At 45.8% G+C, this 21,607-nt stretch overlaps 1 protein-coding gene across 2 annotated transcripts in view; it reads right to left on the bottom strand.

Moving 5' to 3' along the window:
- The window catches only part of TARP (TCR gamma alternate reading frame protein), a 31,582-nt gene extending 14,806 nt beyond the window's left edge, over positions 1-16,776 (bottom strand). Inside the window, exons 1-3 of one of the 2 annotated variants that reach the window (XM_085537682.1) lie at positions 16,701-16,776; positions 16,213-16,533; positions 13,555-13,559 (exon numbers count right to left, since the gene is read on the bottom strand). In XM_085537682.1, coding sequence (XP_085393808.1) covers positions 13,555-13,559; positions 16,213-16,533; positions 16,701-16,743 — 369 coding nt within the window. In that variant the 5' untranslated portion in view covers positions 16,744-16,776. Of the gene's footprint in view, positions 1-3,685; positions 4,255-13,554; positions 13,560-16,212; positions 16,534-16,700 lie in introns of those variants that run through there. The other variant, XM_085537681.1, reaches the window with a different exon arrangement.
- Between the last annotated feature and the right edge of the window lie 4,831 nt (positions 16,777-21,607).

The raw sequence follows: 21,607 nt of genomic DNA, 5'->3' as shown, positions 1-21,607 counted from the left end.
CACTTCTAGGAGAGAAATACTGGAAAACAAATCAGAATATCTCATGGCAACTTGGTGTTAAGCACATGTGGCTAAGAGGATTGGACGACTCCCTCTCTTCCTTGTAAACAGTAACAGCAAAGACCGTTTCATTTTAAGTCAGGACAGGAAGGTATGGGGCTTCAGTGCATGTGCAAGGAGGAGGGAAGGATGGGATAGACTTAAAGAAGGGAGACAGAGACACAGTCGTTCCTTGCAGCAGCACCCCAGGACAATCTCCTGGATGGGCAACCTCAGTTAGTTACAGTCACATTTGTGTTGGTGACTGTCTGGAGAGAACATGAGTCTAAACCCGTGCAGCCAAAATCTACCAGGACAGATGAAATGTGTATCGATTCACTGCTATTCCTCTGGCCACAGAGCAGAAATCTGACTGATACCTGATTCCAGTTGAAAACAAATGGCGCATGGTAGTGAAGGGAACTCACACATATAATGTCCAAATGACAGCTACTGTCTAAGTTTTGTCCTGAAGTTTTCTAACACAGCAAGTTTCCCTGTAGGCATAACTACAAATCCAGCTTTGTGCTGTCTGTTACAAGAAGGCACGTATACTGGACAGATTCCTTTCCAACCATACATCTTTCCAGGTGAAGATTATCACCAAATATACTTGCCACTGAAGAAATGCATAACATGGACTTTGCAGATAGCTTCATAAACCTTCATTTAGGAGAAGAAAATATCTGAAATCCTCTGAGAGACTGAGATGGAACTCCTTCAGGATGAGCAGCTCATCCACACCACTGCAGTTGTTCTGGTTTATTCCAAATGATCTGTGAGCTGCTGAGGAAGTATTTGTTGTGGTGATCGTTTGGCTTCTGCCACAGTGAGGGTCCCAGTAGGCACAATAGTAAGTAGCAGCATCATCCGGAATGACGTTTTTGATTGTAAGAGTGCAAATTTTCTGTCCAGCATTTGCTTGAATCCTATATCTGTTCCTGTTAAAGCCCACATCTGGTACTGATCTCCCTGCTGAAAAGTAGATCATCCTCACAGGAGCTTTATTCCCCTTTAGTAGATACCAGTGTATGACGGTGTTATCAAAATTTCCAGAGAAGTCTTTAAAATGACACTTCAGATCTGCATCTCCTTGTGACTTGGTGATGGATACTGGGCTCTGTATGGGAGTTTCCTGTGCAAATCCATCTAGAATTATGAAAAGGAAAATCTAAATAATAAATTTATTTATTTATTATTATATATTAAATAATAAATAAATAATAGAGAGAGAGAAAGGAGAAAAAGAGGATAAAATATGTTACTCATTGGACACCTTCCAGTTGGGAAGCCATCCGTTAGGGCAAAATCTAATGTTGCCCATGAGGAAAAAGAAGCTGAAGGACTTACAAGACCATGCAGATACGACCATCAGAGCTGCCCGCAGCAGCATGTTTGCTGCTCCTGCTCAGCTGCTGTTGAAACTCAGAGATGTGTGAGTGGGGCCCCAGATGGGGACAGCACTGAGTGGGAGGAGAACTCTCCAGGCACGGTTTTTTTCTGTGCATAAAAACTTGGTTCTGTGCTTGTCAAGAACCTACAGCTTCCTGGGAAAGGAGCAAGACCAGAGAATGCTGAGGTTGTTTTGAAGGCAATGGTCCTGTCTGCTTACAGAGAAATGTAAAGAAGAAATGCTCTATCCAGGCAGAAAGGCATGTCCAGCACAAGCTGTGTTCAGATCCTTGCAAAACCACCACTATGGAAATCCCTATGTGGCTGCAGTTCCAGACTCTCTACTGCAGTCCCTCACAGGATGCTGTGCATGAGTGATTTATTCAAATTCAGTACTCAGCTTTTGGAGCTAACTGTCAGACAAACACCAGCTTTCCTTGGATGGTGAAAAGAGGCTTTGAGTGTAGTCCCTGAGTTTTAGAAGTCAGTGCACTTTGCTCAAAGGGCACGTTGGAGACCAGGCCATGGAAGAAGAGTTAAGTTCTGTCTGGTTGCATCAGGTGAGATGATAAAATGGGTCTTTCAGGGCTGGAGAAGGAGTTGGTAATAACTCAACTGCAACGGAAGGCAGAAGAAGAAAAATGAAGGAGGATCTAGAAGATCACGTAGTTTTGTCTCATTGTTTCACATGTGTCTCCATTCAAGTGAGGGACTCAAGGGAAATGAGATATGTTTCTCTGCTCGCTCCATGGATTTTAATAAACAGGGGAAATTTACAACTCCTCGTTGTTCACAGGCACAGGCAGTCTGTGCTCACTGTAAGGTGAATGCTCTGAGTACAGTCAGTTCTTCCCCATAACAGCAGAGCCACCGAGTTTTAACCTTCTGTGACTGAGAACCTGCAGTTTCTGCATGTTACAGGTACGTGAAAGTACAGAAAAATATTCAGATTATTAATTGACATATTCCATTACACACTGGCCAAGTTCATCTTTTGCTTTTCCTATCCTGCTGCAGAAAATCACCAGAGAAAGGGGGGGTAAAGAAGTATCTGCATGTGGTACGAGTTCATAGCTAGAGGTTCAGAGTGCCAAATGCCTTTTTGCACAGCTTATCTTGGCTCATCTAATGCTGGGTATTTTGGATAATTCCAGTATGCACAGTAGTAAGTACCGGTATCCCTCCGGGTGGCTTTCTTTATTGTCAGAACACAGTTGGAAGGATTTTTCTGGGCTTGAAACTTCATTCTATCGATGCTTTTATCAAAGGTAGGTGAGTACCCAGACATGTACAGTATCCTCTTGGGTGGCTCCCCACGAAGCTGCCTGTACCAGTGCACAGTGTTGTCACTACTCAGCTGGCATGTCATGGACACTGAGCTGCCCTCCACCAGCGTGCGCTCTGCCGGGCTTTGCACCGGTGCAGCCTGCGCATCTCCACCTGCAAGGGAGCAGGGAGAAACCACATGTAGGCAAGGAAGCACCGAGCTATGCAGCAGGGTCTGTGTTCTCCATGCACAGGATGGAGAGGAGAAAGGAAACAGCACTTACAGGACCAAAATGAAGTCACAATGAGTAAAGGAAGCAGCAGCATGTTGTCTGCATGAACGAACTGTTGAACTGAAGTCGTGGTACAAGTGTTACAAAGCCATCAAGATGGAGAAATCCTCAGTGGCTGAGAGGAGGAAATGACTCATGGCTCATCCAACGGAAGGTCTTCAGCTCACTACAATGAAGCGCATATTTGTGTGCGGTAAATTCTCTGTCAAACAAAATGCAATCAGTAACACTACAGAGGGGACCTAAAATAGACATTCTAATAACGTCTTTTTCTGCATTCATCTATCTATCAGTCTGTCTATCTATCTATCTATCTATCTATCTATCTATCTATCTATCTATCTGCTATATCACATTAAATCTTACCCACAAATCTTGTTAAGCATGGAAACTGAAACCAGGGTTGTTCAGTTGTGCCCTTCCTCCGGTCACTTTGCTCAGACCCCTGGATATGCCCAAGAAGCAACTTTCATCAACCCACAGTACAGTGTGTTGTCAACGTGATGGCCATATAAGTATCTTGACTTTCCTCTTGGATTTCCTTCCCCATTTCAGCTTGTGGGGATGATGTGAAGGCTGAGAGATGTGGGAAGGAAGGCAGCTGTGATTTTTGGCCCTTGAATGAAAGTTTGCTGCTGAAGCTGCAGCCGGCTTTCTGTAAGGGCTGCCTGCAGTCTGTTCCCTCTGTGAGACACCCAGTAGGCACAGTAGTAGGTACCTTCATCATCATCACGTACATTAAGAACTGAGAGAGTGCAAATCTTATTCCCCACTTTGGAAGACAAATATTTGTTCTTATAGGAGTCTGAATCGTAGTAAACTTGTGATACTCCTGTCACATAGAGAAGCCTTTCAGGAGCTCTGGCAGGCAGTTGTCGGTACCAGTGGATGTAGGCAGCCTGGAAGTCATCTATGCCCTCGACTTTGCACTGAATACTCACAGTTGTGGATTCCTTTTTGATAACAGATGGTGGACGCTGTTGCAGCAGCACTTGTGCATGTCCATCTATCAGAAGGAGAGAAAACGCAGCAAGCACTGCCAGCCTGCTGGCCACAGCTGTATGCGGAACAGCCCCATGCCACTGCTGTTCCCAGTGGATCCTCCACAGGGAGGGGAATGGATGCAAGCAGGCTTCAGCCAGGGCCAGAACTGGCAGCAGCAGCATTCTTCTCAGGGTGCCTGCTTGCCTCTGCCCCAGAGAAAGCCCCCAGCTGTGTGGCAGGGACAGGGGCTGTGCCTGAGGGAAGGATGTGAGTCACTAGCAGCCACCCAGAGAGGGGCCCTGCACAGCCAGCAGGTGTTGCTGTGAGAAAGCAGCACAACAGAGGGACCTTGTAGCCTGGGGCAAACAGTACAGGAAAGGGAAACCTTTCAGAGCCCACATAGCCTATGCCTAGAATAAAGATGCAGAGGGGAGGGGAGGCCATTCCCACAAGTGTTCTGGAATTGTAGGGTCTGTTTTGGGAGGCAGAGCATGTCTTTGTGCAGGCTCCCTACAGCTCTCTGCTGCTGTGCATCCCATCTGGCACAGTAGTAGGTCGCAGCGTCTTGTGCGGTGACTCTGCCCACTGTCAGGGTGCACTCAGATTTGGTGAGGTCCTTCTCCACGCTGAATTTCCCCTCATCAGACTCATTCTCAAGGAACAGCCTGGTTGCCATGTAGGCAATGCGCCTGGGAGCTCCCCCAGGCCTCCTGTGGTACCAGTGAATGAAGACTTGGTCAAAGTTGGAGACGGAGATGTGGCAGGTGATGAGCACCGTTTTGCTTTCAGGCTTGCTGATGGACACTGGACTTTGCTGGAGGGCTTGTGCAGAGCCACCTAAGGGAAAGCAAGAGAGAAACGGGGAAGATCTAACTGGAACAGCAGAGGTCCCTGCTGTTCATGCAGGCAGCAGAGTGAGCAGGGCACGTACAGGAGAAACCAACTGCCAGGATGAGAGCTGTCAGCAACCACATGGTTGCTCCTCTCCTTAGGGCTTCCCTGCACAGACAGCCTCAGTCTCACATTTGAGAGGTCCCAAAGCAGATCTGAGCAGTGGAAGTCACTTCTTGCTGTGACTTTCAATGGGGCTGTTCTACCTGCCACTGGGATCAAGAAGCATTTGCAGCTATTTCCCCAAGGAGGAGACCCAAGCAGTCACCTGGGTTTAGACTGGCCTGTGTCTCTTCCCAGCATGCAGCTCCCTTTGCCTTCTCCCCCTTGCAGGCCAGTTGCCCACAGCAGCTGCACAACTTGGTGTGCTGTTAGTCCTGTTCCAGGTGAACTGCGCAGACAGGCAGCAGGGCAGCACCAGCAGAGGGCTGCAGCCCCTGCCCCAGTGGGAGCACAGCCAAGTTGTGTGCAGGCTGCTGGGGGTTCTGCAGGGCTGCTGGGTTCCCATAATGCACAGCCATAGGTGGCTTCCTGTGTCTTTGTGACTTCTCATTGCCAGAATACAGATGGGGCTGCCTGCTTCTTGCTAGCCCAGGAAGCTTCTCTGTACGACTCATCAGAGAAGACAGAATGTGCACAGAACTTGCTTCAGGGCCTCTCTGAGTCTGTGCTGTACCAGTGGATGAAAGCACTCTGAAAGGCTGTCCCAGAGAAGTGGCCTGCAGCATGGTGCTGGCTGCAGCAATGGCTGTGGGCCTTCCCGGTCTGGCAGGAGATTTAGAGCTGCCTGGGGCTGTGGCAGCCAGCAGCACCCGCTGCAGCTGTGCACCCATGGCACACGTTGGGTCTGTGTCATGGGTTGCATTGAAAGAGGAGTGGCCAGCAGGGAGATGGAAGCGATTGTCCCCCTCTACTTGGCTATTGTGAGGCTCCTGCTGGAGTCCTCAGTGAGTCCAGGCCTGGGGCCCTCCCCGAGTACTGCATGTGCCTCCAGCACAAGAAAGACATGGACCTCTTGGAACGGGTCCAGAGGAGGGAAACTATGATGATCAGAGGGACAGAGCACCTCTCCTATGGAGAAACATTGAGGGAACAGGGCTTTTATGTCTTGGAGAAGAGAAGGCTGTGGGGAGAGCTCACTGTGAGATCTCACAGTGGCCTTCCAGTATTTCAAAGCAGTGTATAAAAAGGAGGAGGAATGTCTTTTTATGATGGTGGATAGTGACAGGACAAGGGGGAATGGTTTTATTTTGGGTATATTTAGTGGCTGGCAACCCTGCACTTAGCAGGGGGGTATAAACTCAATCATCATTGTGGTGCCTTTCAACCCCAGCCATTCTATGACTCTGATTCTGTATACTCAATGTGTAATACTGAGGAGCAGCCCTCTCCCCACTATCTGCCACCCACAGCTTCCACGTACTGAGTGTTGCAAAAATAGGTTTTCCAGTGGCAGTTTCCTGATATTGTCACGGGTTACCTAGATTTACCTCTGCCCGTGACAGGATCATCTGCCCCGTAGGGTCCCCGTACCTGAAACAGGGGTGCAGGGCCTGCAGGGTGTCAGTACCCTTTGTGCCCTCTCTGTTCCTGTTGGGCAACAGGCTGTCTCCACTTGCAGGCAGCCAGAAAGTTGCCAAGTGAAGGCTCTCCTGGCCTGATCCTGACACTCACCAGTACAAACGGATTGGAGGCATGGCATGAAGAAGAGAGTGGAGTCTCTATGCAGCCTTTTGCCCAAGGGCTGGCTACAAGTTCTCTCTAGCAAGCACAGTGGCACAGCCCTACCCAGAATAGGGTCCCTCAGTACCCCCTGTCCTTCTTTAAAACTGGGGCATCTCACAGGCCATAGGCCCCAACTGCCATGTTTGGGTTGCCATGGAACACTGTACACAGATGATGTCACTAGTGTTCCGAGCCCTTCAACGGCCATACAGTTGGTGGACCATATACAGGCAGGAGGCACAAGAAGTGCTCTACACGTAAAAATGCATCTTCCTTTCTGTAAGAAGATGAGGCTGATGGAAGCTGAAGAAGCGGTGGAGCCCATGGACATTGATGAACATCAAAACGGAGAGCCAATGGAGGTGGATCCACCTCCAGAAGAACAACCAATGGACGTGGATCCACCTCCACGTGGGCCCAAAAGACAACGCCAGAGCAGCCTCTGCACCATCCGAAACTGGTGAGTGATAGATTGAAAAGAGGTGCCAAACTGAGTTAAACAACAAATAATTACATTTTGAATTCTGAAGAAAGCTTAGGTGATTTGTTCTTTGGCAGGAAGGGAAGTGAAATCCCAACAAGCTGACTTGCTAGACTCAGTCAGGAGATCAGTGGCAGAGGGGAGAATTCAGCTTGGGTTTTTCAGTCATCCTCACTCCAGTCAACTGAAACAGTTACCCAAATCCTCACACGGATTCTTCTAAATAATCCCAAATGCCTACTTGCTTTATCACAGACATGGCAAATTACATTTTTTCTACAGTACAAATGGGTTCTGCCATGGATAACAATGATCACTTTACCGAGAAAACCTACTGCCATTTCCTTCTGTATCAGGGATGCCAATACATACCACTACAGCTGTCTTGAAAACAAGCCAATGGACTGTTTGTATCACATCTGCACCATGCCTTAGGTTGTGATAAGGATTTTTGTGCTTGTTGTATCCAACCTCCAGAGCTTCCACAAAGGACACCAGTACAGCTTGTACTTCCCAAACAAATAACATCTTAATACACCTTAAGGAAGTACTCGAGAGAGAGAGTGAACCAAGCTCAGTTCCTCATAAAGGTTTTTCCATCCCTAATTCCATGCTGGATGAATCACAAATGCACTTAAACATATGCCAGTCCACTATACTCTCTGATGAGGAGTGCTGTTTTTTGCTACCAAATCCAGACTTCCCATACTATGAATTTGTCATGTTTTTTGGCTCCCAGAGTGTAACTGTATGCGTTACATGTAACCACATTTGGGGGATTTCTAGGGAGCACGCTACGTGGGTGATGGCAGCTGCATGTGTATGAAACAAGCAGCAGGGATTCCCTAACGCTTCATATTTCTATAGTCAGAGTTGCAAAGCCATCTCCCTCTTGAGTATGTATCCTGAGGCAATGCATTTCTCATCAGTTACCATCAAACTTTTCTCAACAGGTGTCAGAAGATCCTGAAGGAGGCCAGGAGTCAGAGAAAGTAGGAGTCCTGCCAGAGTAAGTGTCAGCAGAGAAATGGCAAATGGAATCTTTGGGTGGGGAGAATGGGAAACATCTCAGAGCAATGCTACATTATGTGCTAACAGTAGTATAAAAAGTGATTTTTATTACATGAAAGTAAATATCTAAGTGCAATTGAGAGAGTTACAGTTAGCTGCAAATGCTCTAATAATGCTCCAGATGCTCAGACTAGAGATGGAAGAAGACAAGTTCAAATGCCATCTCATAAAGGTGAAGTATAATGCATAATCTCTCTTGCAGAAGGTTGAAGTCCAGCTCAGCTCCAATGGATGGCAGTGTGAGCCAAGAGCACTAACCTGACAACATAATGCAACATGGTCTCTGAAGAGGATGCTCCCAAACACCATGAATCTCTCTCACCTACTCCTACGCCCTTCTTGGATTGCTTTTACTTTGTATCATTAGGAGACAGCAGCACTACACACTTGCATATCTATAATATGTAAATAATTATATAATAATATATAATAATATACAACATACAGTGTTAGAACGTACAATAATAGAATTTACTTTTATAAATTAAATATGTATTTTATATTTAAATTTATATTTGTTATGTAGTTAATAATTTATGACATGTTTAAATAATTAAATAAAATAGTAGTTGACCTCTAGTTTATATGAAGTTTAAAACAATGTCTTAACTATCCACTAAGATAAATAACTCTAAGGCAGTATTTTCTTGTACAAATAAAGGTTTGTGTTTCTTTATCTATTTTTACTGTGGTAATGTTGTGCTCATGAGGCAGATAAAATGAACTGAATTTAAAAAGGCAAAATATCGTTCTTTTGCACCACAAAGCCAGGAAGACGCTAAGTTAAATTGTAGAATAATGGAGATTTCACAGAGGGAAATATTCTTGACAACAATGACAGTATCATTTTACTCTTAATAATAAATAAGGGGAAAGTTTCCCTTTAAAGAAAAACAGAGTGTCTCACTCAAATTTATGGATGGAGGCAAGCTTCTTTTGTATATGAATACCCGGCCTGAGCTGAAGAGAAAACAGTTCAAATGTTGGTCCCACCTGTTTATTACAAGTCCTAGCCGTTTAGGAAGATGGGGAAGGGAAGGTGGGAAACATAGGAAAGGTAGGAAATAGAAGCAAGGTGATGAAACTGTGTCTCCCTCTTGCTGACTACTTGGCCCAGAAAACCCAAATCCATGAACCATTGAGCAACTTCAGGAGTTCTGGCTTTCTCTGCCTCTGATTCCAATTAGCCATAAACATTATTCAGAAAAGCTCCCCTTTCCTGTGAAACTCTCTGACACTTAAGCATACAGCTACCAAGGCATACAACTACAGTAATCCTGCCCTAACCCTAACCCTTACCAAAACCCTAGCACATACACTAACACTAACCCTAAAACTAAAAGATAAGCCTAACCATAACTGTAACCCTAGCCATAGCACTAAGCGTAAACACTATCCCTAACCCCAACCCTAACTCTAACCATAAACCTAACCCTATACCCTGACCGTAACGCTAGCCTTAACTCTTACCCTATACCTAATTCTAAACCCTAAATGTAAACCTATCCCTCAACATTACAATAATTGTAAACCCAACCCTAAACCTAACACTAACCTTAATCCTAACCTTAACCCTAACCCTAAACCTAACGATAAAATTAACCCTAACCCCAACCCTAACCCTAAGTCTATTCCTAAATCTAATCTAAATCCTAAAACACAAACCTAACTATAACCCTATCCCTAACCCTAATGCTAACCCTAAACCTAACCCCCATCAAATTTTAACACTAACCCTAACCCTACCCATAGCCCTAACCCTATCCCTAACCCTAGCCCTCAACTAATCCTAATGGTAATCCTAACCCAAACCCTAAACCTAACCCTAACCCTAACACTAACAATAACCCTAGTCTTAACCCTAAACCTGCAGTAACCCTAACCCTAAACCCAGCCCAAAACATAACTCTAACCCTAACCTAAACCCTAATCGAGACCCTAACGCTAAAACTAACCCTAACAATAACCCTAAACCACAACCCTAACAATAACCATATCCCTAAGGCTAATCCTAACCCTAACCCTCACCTAATTCTAACCCTAAACCAAACCATAAACCTAATCCTAACCCTAACCCCAACCGTAACCCTAACAGTAACCCTAACCCTAGCCTTAACCCTAACCCTGCAGTAACCAGAACCAGAACACTAAACATAACCAAAACCCTAAAACCCTAACCAAAACAAAACCCTAACCCAAACCCTACCAAAACCCTAAGCCTAACCTTAACTGTAACCCTAACCATAATTGATAACTGTAACCCTAACAATAGCCTAACCCTAAACCCAACAGTAAGTACTAATCTTAAGACTAACCCTAACCCTAAGCCTACTTTGGAACGGTAGGAAATAGAAGCAAGGAATCTCTGTAGAGAGCAAAAGAGAAGTCACACCACCCTTGAAACTCAGCACTTCTTGATTGATTGCATGTCCCTTGGCTCCCTGCTGGGTGTCAGTGCCCTTTGTGCCCTCTCCATTTCTGTTGGGAACCAGGCTGCCTCCACTTGCAGGCAGCCAGGCAACTGCCAAGTAGAAGGCTCTCCTGGCCTGATCCTGACACTCATTAGTACAAATGGATTGGAGGCATGGCTGAAGAAGGGACTGGAGTCTCTATGCGGCCTTTTGCCCAAGGGCTGGCTACAAGTTCTCTCTAGCAAGCACAGTGGCACAAGTGAGCCCTTCCCATAATGGGGTCCCTCAGTACCCCCCGCCCTTCCTTCTTCAAAACTGGGGCATCTCACAGGCCATAGGCCCCAACTGCCGTGTTTGGGTTGCCATGGAACAGTGTACACAGATGATGTCACTAGTGTTCCAAGGCCTTCAACGGCCATACCTGTGGTGGACCATATACAGTCAGGAGGCACAAGAAGTGCTCTACACGTAAAAATGCATCTTCCTCAGCACAAGAAGTTGCGGCTGATGGGGAGGAGAGAAGAGGTTCAGCCAAGGCAAGCTGAAGGTGTGGTGGAGGCAATGGAGGTGGATGGACACCAAAATGGAGAACCCATGGATATGGATCCACCTCCAGAAGTACAACAACTAATGTATGTCAATCCACCTCCACGTGAGCCCAAGGGAGCGCCCCACCAGGCTCTGTACTATCAGAAATTGGTGAGTGATAGATTGAAAAGAGATGCTAAACTGGGGTAAGCAACAATGGATTACATTTTGAATTCTGAAGAAAGCTTAGGCTATTTGTTCCTTGACAGGAAGGGAAGTGAAATCCCAACAAGCTGACTTGCTAGACTCAGTCAGGAGATCAGTGGCAGAGGGGAGAATTCAACTTGGGTTTCTCACTCATCCTCACTCCAATCAATTAGAACAGCTACCCGAATCCTCACACAGATTCTTCTAAATAATCCCTAATGCGTTAGCACAGGCATTGCAAATGACATTTTTTTCTTCAGTAGAAATGGGTTCTGCCATGGATAACAATAATCTCTTTACCAAAAAAAACCTTCTTCCATTTCATTCTGTATTAGGGATGCCAACTCCAATACATACCACTACTGCTGTCTTGAAAAGGAGGCAATGGACAGTTTGTATCACATCTGCAGCATGCCTTAGGCTTATGCATGCAATGCATTTCCCATCATATATCATCATCAAACATTTCTCAACAGGCGTCAGAAGGTCCTGAAGGAGGCCAGGAGTGGAAGAAAGTAAGAGTCCTGCCAGAGTTAGTGTCAGCAGAGAAAGGGCAAATGGAATCTTTGGGCGGGGAGAATGGGAAACATCTCAAATCAATGCTACATTATGTGCTAACAGTAGTATAATAAGTGATCTTTATAACATAAAAGTAAAGTTCTAAGTGTAATTGAGAGAGTTACAATCAGCAGCAAATGCTGTATTAATGCTGCTGGGTGCTCAGTCGAGAGATGGAAGAAGACAAGTTCAAATGCCAGCTCATGAAACTGTAGTGTAATGTATAAACTGTTGCAGAAGGTTGAAGTCCAGCTCCACTCCTACGGATGGCAGCGTGAGCCAGGAGCACTCACCATCTGAAATCATAATGCAACTTGCTCTCCCTGGAGGATGCCCCCTGAACATCATGAACCTCTCTCTCCTACTCCTACGCCCTTCTTGGACTGTTTTTATTTTGTCTCAGTAGGAAACAGTGGCTCTTTACATTTGCATATCTATCATAATCATATTGTTATATAATAACATAGAATATACAATATAAGAATGTACAGTAATAGAGTTTAATTTTCTAATTCAAATATATTACATATTTTATATTTATATTTATTACAAACTCAATATTATAGAACTAATTAGTTAGTTGAAATAGTAATTCTAGTTCCTATGAAGTTTACAACAATGTCTCAACTAGACTGTAAGAGAAATTACTCTAAAACAACCTTTTCTTGTACAAATAAAGGTTTTGTATCTTTATCTTTTTATTGTGGTAATGTTGTGCTCTTTCGGCAGATAAAATGAACTGCATTAAAACAGCATTTTCCTCTAAATAATAACTAGGGGGAATATTTCCCCTTAAGGAAAAAAGAGAGTATCACACTTTGCTCAGACTTGCAGTCTTTGAAATTAGAGGATTTTTATAAACTGAACACAGATGTGACATCCATGTTGGAAAGAAATTGAAAGGTAAGCAGGACTTTACAATCACCTTGTGCGTGGGGAGAAAAACTGTTGTCAATGAAGTCAATAGAGTCGGGGAAGCGAAGGATGGGAGAGTTCCTGGCTACACATCTCAAGGTCTCTGGCCTTGCAGACCCAGATGAAATGTCAGAAGGTGATCTAATGCTACCTGTAGGCAATGTGATGGAGTTACAGCCCTAAGGTTATCTTCTATACCTTTTAGTCTTAAATTTGAATTTCCTCCACTTCTTGGGTGAACCAGGAGATCAGAATCACAGAAGGGACCTCAAGGGTCATCAAGCTCCCACCCCCCTGCCAGGCAGTGCCAGCAGACTTCCACATTTACTCGATCAGGTTGCCCAGGGCCCCATCCAATCTGGCCTTGAACACCTCCAGGGACAGGGCATCCACAGCCTCTTTGTTCAGCCTGTTCTGTTTTGGGACTGCTAAATCTACACTATCAGGGAAACCTGTAAGGAATTGTCCTACGCTGAGCTGAAGCTGGATTGTGGCTCTGAGAGATGTCTCAAATTTTCCCTACTCTTTGGACAAAACCTTTGACATAACTCCAGAAGCTCTGCTGAGTGTGTTCATTTAAGAACCACCTTTGTATGATTACCTCCTGTTTGAGCTTGAGTTTCCCGGATAAATAATGGACAGCTTAGCAGCACCTCCCAGCTGCTTCTGAGCAGCACAAGAAAGCTTACATCACCCAGGAGCCCAGGAAGGAAGAGACAATCGCTGAGATTGTGCCTGTTCTGAGTGATGACCCTGTTCACTCTTTGGCCAAAATACCTGCCCATATACAGACAAAATCTAACTGCAAACTGCAGAAAGCTTCAAATTTCTTACCATTCATCTTGTTTATACTCACCTTGGTAACTTAATGTATTTTCTGAGCAAGATACTGCAGGCACTGCTGCATGCTTTATACTGACAACAGCATTCCAACTACAGATTGCACAGTTTTTTTCAGAATTAATGAATGCAAAGGGAAGCCAGTTGCTGTCAGTACATCCAGGACCATGAATTCTATTCAACTCCTGGCAGTTTTTCTTCCAAATTAGCTTAGGCTGAACCGCATATATTAACAAGCAAGTTTTGGCATTTCTGACTAGTTGAACTGAGAGCTGTTCTGTAAGCTTTCATCATCCTTCTCATCCTCAAAGGCATACTCCACCTCTCATCCAGAATGAAGTTCCATCAGCTAGTACTCAGATACAGTCCAGCACTGAGAGCCACTCTGCTGCCCATTTTGAATGTGTCCATATGCTGCATCTTGCATTTTCTGTCCCAGCATGTGGCTCTAATCAGTTTCCCTTCTGGGTCCAGACCCTGAAATAACCACTCACTGACATCTTTTCCTATATCACGATAAAGTCTGAAAAATCTTTAGGCAACATGCTGAGTTTTCTTCAGAACGAAGGGCATGGAAGAACAGCATGGGAAAACATTGCTTCCTGCTGAAGAAATCATAGAATCATTAAGATTGGAAAAGACTGCTGTGATCATCTAGTCCATCTGTCTACCCACTAAACTATGTCCCTAGCTGCCATCTGCTCAAGTGAATCTGCTCTAGCAGAGTGGATGGGTTGGATGATCTCCCAAGGTCCCCTCCAGCCCTTTCCTGTTGGTGATTTTCTGCATCCGTTCAGTATTAGTTCTGGGTAGCAGCTGATAGAAGATGGGGTGAGAAGGCTGCGGGAATGAGGCAGTAACAATCCTGTGGTTCAGACTGAAGTTGAAGTTGAGAGGTTGAAGGAGTTTTGTGGCTTGATGGTCTCTGAGAATCTCTCATGGTGCGGGTCCCAGTAGGCACAGTAGTATGTAGCAGCATTATCCAGACTTACATCGTTTATTGTCAGAACGGACAGATTCCGACTAGAAACATTATCTACCATGTACTTATTCCCTGCAAAGCCACTTTCCACTGTAGTTTTCCCTCCTGCAAAGAAGAGTAGCCTCTTTGGAGGATTATTCTCTTTCAGTTGATACCAGTGTATGACAGTGTTATGAAAATTTTCAAGGAAGTCTCTAAAATGACATTGCAGACACATACTTCCTTGTGACTTGGTGATGGATATAGGGCTCTGTATGGGAATTCCCCACTCAAATCCATCTAGGAAAAAAGAAAAAAAGAGGAGAAATTGTTGTTCAGTGACAATCAGGGATTTGGGAAGATATCTTTTAACTCATCCATGGGTTCCTGTGAGGAGTAAGCTTAAGAAAGCAGAATGTAGAAGACAAAGTGGTTGTGGTCATAAGAGCCGCCAGCATCAGCATGTTTGTTGCTTCCACTTGACTGTTGCTGAGGTACGGAGGAGAATGAATGGGGCCCTGAATGGAGAAAGAACTGAGTTGGAGTCTCCAGTGATGGTATTTCTGTGTACACAACACAGGGATGTGCTGGCGGAAAAGCCTCAACAAATAGCAATACCAGACTATAGTTCCTTGTGAGCTGGTGATGGATAAAGGGCTCTGTGTGAGAGTTTGATGTGCAAATCCATTTAGAGAAAAAAAAAAAAAGAGAGAGAAGAAAAGCATAGAGAAAAAGAGGGGAAGTTATGTCATTCCAATGAATCATTTCCTTGGGAAGATAACTGTTATGTCATCCATGGGTGCCTGTGAGGAAAAATAAGCAGAAGGACTTACAAGACCACTCAGTTGCGACCAGCAGAGCTGCCAGCAGCAGCATGTTTGCTGCTCCTGCTCTGCTGCTGTTGAGAGTCAGAGATGAGTGAGTGGGGCCTCAGATGGGGACAGCAGAAGTTGTCGCAGAAGTCTCCAGAGATGTTTTTTCTCTGTGCATAGCAACGCAGGGCTCTGATAACACATCAGCATGGGGTCGGAGTAAGGTCAGCAAAAGATCATTCAGGTTTGTTAAAAGGTTATAATCCCACTTGATTTTCAGACAAATGCAAGAGTTATTGCTCATTCCAAGGACTTGAATTTTGCATAAGAGCTACTGAGAAAGGACTGAGAGCAAGAGCAGCTCCAGCTGGACATCAGGTGCAAGGCTGCCAGCTGAGAGGCCACCCTGCTGGGCACAGAGCATGTGCAGTCACTCCAAGGGGATGGGAGGTATGTCCTTTTCCATGCTGGAGATCAATCAGTTAACCCAGCTTGCTCGCCCATCCCCAGCATGACAAAACACACTCTGCCCATGCTGCCCTCCATGAAGAGCTGGTAGTTACTGGCTTTCAGCAGCAGTGCAGCAGCACTGTGAGCGTGTGCCCCATGTTTGATTTGGAGTGTGGGAGGAAATGCACAGCCTCAGGACTTCAGTTTTGATCCTTGGAATAGATGCAAACACTTCTAGGAGAGAAATACTGAAAAACAAAACAGAATATCTCATGGCAACCTGGTGTTAAGCACAAGTGGCTAAGAGGATATGATGACTGGTTTATTCCAAATGATCTGTGAGCTGCTGAGGAAGTATTTGTTGTGGTGATTGTTTGGCTTCTGCCACAGTGAGGGTCCCAGTAGGCACAATAGTAAGTAGCAGCAGCATCCAGAATGATGTTTCTCATTGTAAGAGTGCAAATTTTCTGTCCAGAAATAGTTTGAATCCTATATCTGTGCCTTTGAAAGCCCTCATCTTGAAATGTTCTTCCTGCTGAAAAGTAGATCATCCTCACAGGAGCCTTATTCTCCTTTTGTTGATACCAGTGTATGACAGTGTTATCAAAATTTCCAGAGTAGTCTTTAAAATGACACTTCAGATCTGCATTTCCTTGTGACTTGGTGATGGATACAGGGCTCTGTATGGGAGTTTCCTGTGCAAATCCACCTAGAATTATGAAAAGGAAAATTAAAAAAATAAAATAAATAAATAGAGAGAGAAAGGAGAAAAAGAGGATAAAATATGTTACTCATTGGACAACTTCCAGTTGGGATGCCATCCGTTAGGGCACAATCCATGGTTGCCCATGATGAAAAAGAAGCTGAAGGACTTACAAGACCATGCAGTTACGACCATCAGAGCTGCCCACAGCAGCATGTTTGCTGCTCCTGCTCATCTGCTGTTGAGACTCAGAGATGTGTGAGTGGGGCCCCACATGGGGACAGCACTGAGTGGGAGGAGAACTTTCCAGCCATGTTTTTTTTCTGTGCATAAAAACTTGGTTCTGTGCTTGTCAAGAACCTACAGCTTCCTGGGAAAGGAGCAAGACCAGAGAATGCTGAGGTTGTTTTGAAGGCGATGGTCCTGTCTGTTTTCAGAGAAACGTAAAGAAGAAATGCTCTATCCAGGCAGAAAGGCATGTCCAGCACAAGTTGTGTTCAGATCCTTGCAAAACCACCACTATGGAAATCCCTATGTGGCTGCAGTTCCAGACTCTCTAGTGCAGTCCCTCACAGGATGTTGTGCATGAGTGATGTATTCAAATTCAGTACTCAGCTTTTGGAGCTAACTGTCAGACAAACACCAGCTTTCCTTGGATGGTGAAAAGAGGCTTTGAGTGTAGTCCCTGAGTTTTCGAAGTCAATGCACTTTGCTCAAAGGGCACGTTGGAGACCAGGCCATGGAAGAAGAGTTAAGTTCTGTCTGGTTTCATCTGGTGAGACAATAAAATGGGTCTTTCAGCGCTGGAGAAGGAGTTGGCAATAACTGAAATGCGAGGGAAGGCAACAGAAGAAAAATGAAGGAGGATGGGGAATAAACAGGAAGAATTGGAGTTCTGCGTGCAGTCATGTGGCCATGATCTCATTGCGATCACGGAGACGTGGTGTGACAGCTCGCATGACTGGAATGTTGTCATGGAGGGCTATGTGCTTTTTAGGAAAGATCGGCTGGCAAGGCAGGGTGGTGGAGTTGCTCTTTATGTGAGAGAGCAGCTAGAATGTATTGAACTCCAGCTGGGGGAGAGTGATGTAGAAGTCAAGAGCTTGAGGGTGAGAATCAAGGGCCAGGCTGGCAAAGGGGACACTGTTGTGGGTGTGTACTACAGGCTCCCTGATCAGGAGGAGGAGGTTGATGAGGCCTTCCATAAGCAACTGGAAGTAGCGGCATGCTCCCAGGCAATGGTACTTGTGGGGGATTTCAATTATCCAGATATTTGCTGGACGACCAACATGGCCAGGCATGCGCGGTCCAGACAATTCTTGCAGTGCATTGAAGATAACTTCCCGATGCAGGTGGTCAAGGAACTGACGCGGGGTGAGGCGTTGCTGGACCTTATTCTCACCAATAAGGAAGGACTTGTAAAGGAAGTAAAAGTCGGGGGCAGCTTGGGATGTAGTGACCATGAGTGGAGGAAGCAAGGCAAAAAATAGGATTGCTACCATGGACTTTAGGAGAGCCAACTTTGATTTCCTTCGGGACCTACTTGGGGCTATCCCGTGGGCCAGGGTGCTAGAAGGCAAGGGGGCCTATGAGAGCTGGTCAGCGTTTAAACGGCTCTTCTTCCAAGCTCAGGATCGGTGCATCCCTGTGACTAAGAAATCAAGAAAAGGTGCAAGGAGACCTGCGTGGATGAGTAAGGAGCTCATGTGCAAGCTCCGCGGAAAGAAGAAAGTACATTATATGTGGAAAAAGGGTCTGACCACTTGGGAACAATATAAGAATGTAGTCAGGGACTGCAGAGATGCGACCAGGAAAGCTAAAGCCCACCTGGAGTTGAATCTAGCTAAGGAGATAAAGGATAATAAAAAAGGCTTTTTAAAATACGTTAACAGCAAAAGGAAGGCTAGGGAGAATGTGGGCCCCATACTAAGTGAGGGGGGCATTCTGGTAACGGGGGATGCTGAGAAGGCGGAAATACTGAATGCCTTCTTTGCTTCTGTCTTTAGTGAAAGGGTTCTCCCTCAGGAATCCCAGACCCTGGAGAGAGTCCAGAGAATGGGAGATTTCCCTTTAATCAGGGAAGAGGTGGTCCGTGAATGCCTAGGAAACATTAAGGTCCATAAATCCATGGGACCTGATGGGGTGCATCCGCGGGTGTTGAGAGAGCTGGCAGAGGTCGTTGCTGAGCCGCTCTCTGTAATCAGTCAGAGGTCTTGGAGAACTGGGGAGGTGCCTGAAGACTGGAGGATGGCCAATGTCACTCCAGTCTTCAAAAAGGGCAAGAAGGAAGACCCGGGTAACTATAGGCCAGTCAGCCTCACCTCTGTCCCAGGGAAGGTTATGGAATAGCTTGTGCTGGATGCCATCTCCAGACAACTGGGAGAAAAGGAGGTTATCAGGAGAACTCAGCATGGGTTCACCAACGGGAGGTCGTGCTCGACCAACCTGGTGGCCTTTTATGAAGATGTCACTAGCTGGGTGGACAGGGGGAGAGCGGTAGATGTAGTCTACCTTGATTTCAGTAAGGCTTTTGATACTGTCCCCCATGACATCCTTTTAAAAAAGCTGAGGAGGTATGGGATAGATGAGAGGACAGTGAAGTGGGTCAAGAATTGGCTGACTGGCAGAGTGCAGAGGGTTGTCATTGGTGGTGCGGTGTCTGGCTGGAGGCCTGCAACTAGTGGCGTCCCCCAGGGGTCTGTACTGGGTCCGGTCTTGTGCAACATCTTCATCAACGACCTTGATGAGGGGATAGTGACCACCCTCAGCAAGTTTGCTGATGACATGAAGTTGGGTGGGTTGGCTGACATGCCTGAAGGCTGTGCTGCCATTCAGCGAGACCTGGACAGGCTGGAGAGCTGGGCAGTAAGAAACCGGATGAGGTTTAACAAAAGCAAGTGTAGAGTCTTGCACCTGGGTAGAAATAATTGCATGCACCAGTACAGGCTGGGGGAAGACCTGCTGGAGAGAAGCTCTGCAAAGAGGGACCTGGGCATCCTGGTGGACGACAAATTGACCATGAGCCAGCAGTGTGCCCTTGTAGCCAAAAAGGCCAATGGCATACTGGGGTGTATTAAAAAGAGCGTGTCCAGCAGGTCGAAGGAGGTGATCCTTCCCCTCTACTCTGCCCTGGTGAGGCCTCATCTGGAATATTGTGTCCAGTGCTGGGCTCCCCAGTACAAAAAAGACACAGATCTCTTGGAAAGAGTCCAGCGGAAGGCCACTAAGATGGTGAAGGGCCTGGAGCATTTCGCCTATGAGGAGAGACTTAGGGAACTGGGTCTGTTTAGCCTTGAGAAAAGAAGGCTGAGAGGGAACTTGATCCAGGTTTATAAATACCTGAGGTGTGGGAACCATAGTGGTGAGGCTGGTCTCTTTTCAGTAGTGTGTGGGGATAGGACTAGGGGTAATGGGATGAAGGTACAGCATAGGAAGTTCTGCATGAATGTGCGGAAGAACTTCATTATGGTGTGGGTGACGGAGCACTGGAACAGGCTGCCCAGGGAGGTGGTGGAGTCTCCTTCTCTGGAGATATTCAAGACCCGACTGGACACCTACCTGTGCAACGTGGTGTAGGGAGCCTGCTTTAGCAGGGGGTTGGACTCGATGATCTTTAGAGGTCCCTTCCAACCCCTACAATTCTGTGATTCTGTGATTCTGTGATCTAGAAGATCACGTAGTTTTGTCTCATTGTTTCACGCGTGTCTCCATTCAAGTGAGGGACTCAAGGGAAACAATATATTTTTCTCTGCTCCCTCCATGGATTTTAATAAACAGAGGAAATTTACAACTACTCGTTGTTCGCAGGCACAGACAGTCTGTGCTCACTGTCAGATGAATGCTCTGAGTACAGTTAGCTCTTCACCATAACAGCAGAGCACCGAGTTTTAACCTTCTGTGACTGAGAACCTGCAGTGTCTGCATATTACAGGTACTTGTAAGTACAGAAAAATATTCAGAGCATAAGTTGACATAATCCATTTCATATTGGCTAAGTTAAACATTTCCTATCCTGCTGCAGAGAATCACCAGAGAAAGGGGGATAAAGAAGTATCTTCATGTGGTGGGAGTTCATAGCTTGAGGTTCAGAGTGCCAAATGCCTTTTTGCATGGCATATCTTTTCCTACGTAGTGCTGTGTAGCCTCGATTATACCAGTATGCACAGTAGTAAGTACCGGTATCCCTCCAGGTAGCTTTCTTTATTGTCAGAACACAGTTGGAAGGATTTTTCTGGGCTTGAAACTTCATTCTATCGATGCTGTCATCAAAGGTAGGTGAGTACCCAGACATGTACAGTATCCTCTTGGGTGGCTCCCCGCGAAGCTGCCTGTACCAGTGCACAGTGTTGCCACTACTCAGCTGGCATGTCATGGAGACTGAGCTGCCCTCCACCAGCGTGCACTCTGCCGGGCTTTGCACCGGTGCAGCCTGCGCATCTCCACCTGCAAGGGAAAAGGGGAAACCACATGTAGGTGAGGAAGCACCGAGCTCTGGAGCAGGGTCTGTTATCTCCATGCACAGGATGGAGAGGAGAAAGGGAACAGCACTTACGGGACCAAAATGAAGTCACAATGAGTAAGGGAAGCAGCAGCATGTTGTCTGCATGAACGAACTGTTGAACTGAAGTTGTGGTACGAGTGTTATAAAGCCATCAAGATGGAGAAATCCTCAGTGGCTGAGAGGAGGAAATGACTCATGGCTCATCCAATGGAAGGTCTTCAGTTCACTACAATGGAGCGTATATTTGTGTGCGGTAAATTCTTTGTCAAACAAAATCAATCAGTAACACTATAGAGGGGACCTAAGATAGACAATCTAATGTCTTTTTCTGCATTCATCTATCTGCCTGTCTGTATGTCTGTCTGTCTATCTATCTATCTGCTATATCACATTAAATCTTAGCCATAAATCTTGCTAAGGACAGACACTGAAAGTAGGGTTGTTCATTTGTGCCCTTCCTACGGCTACTTCGCTCAGACCCCTGGTCTGAGCAACTTTCATCAGCCCATTGAACAGCGTGTTGTCAATGTGACTGCCACATAAGTGTCTTGGCTTTCCTCTTGGATTTCCTTCCCCATT

Source organism: Coturnix japonica, chromosome 2 (genome assembly GCF_054131305.1).
Source record: "Coturnix japonica strain WE chromosome 2, WE-NBRP24, whole genome shotgun sequence".
NCBI classification, from domain to species: domain Eukaryota; kingdom Metazoa; phylum Chordata; class Aves; order Galliformes; family Phasianidae; genus Coturnix; species Coturnix japonica.
Note: the sequence above shows the minus strand (reverse complement) of the source record. Positions and strands in the feature narration are given on the sequence as shown.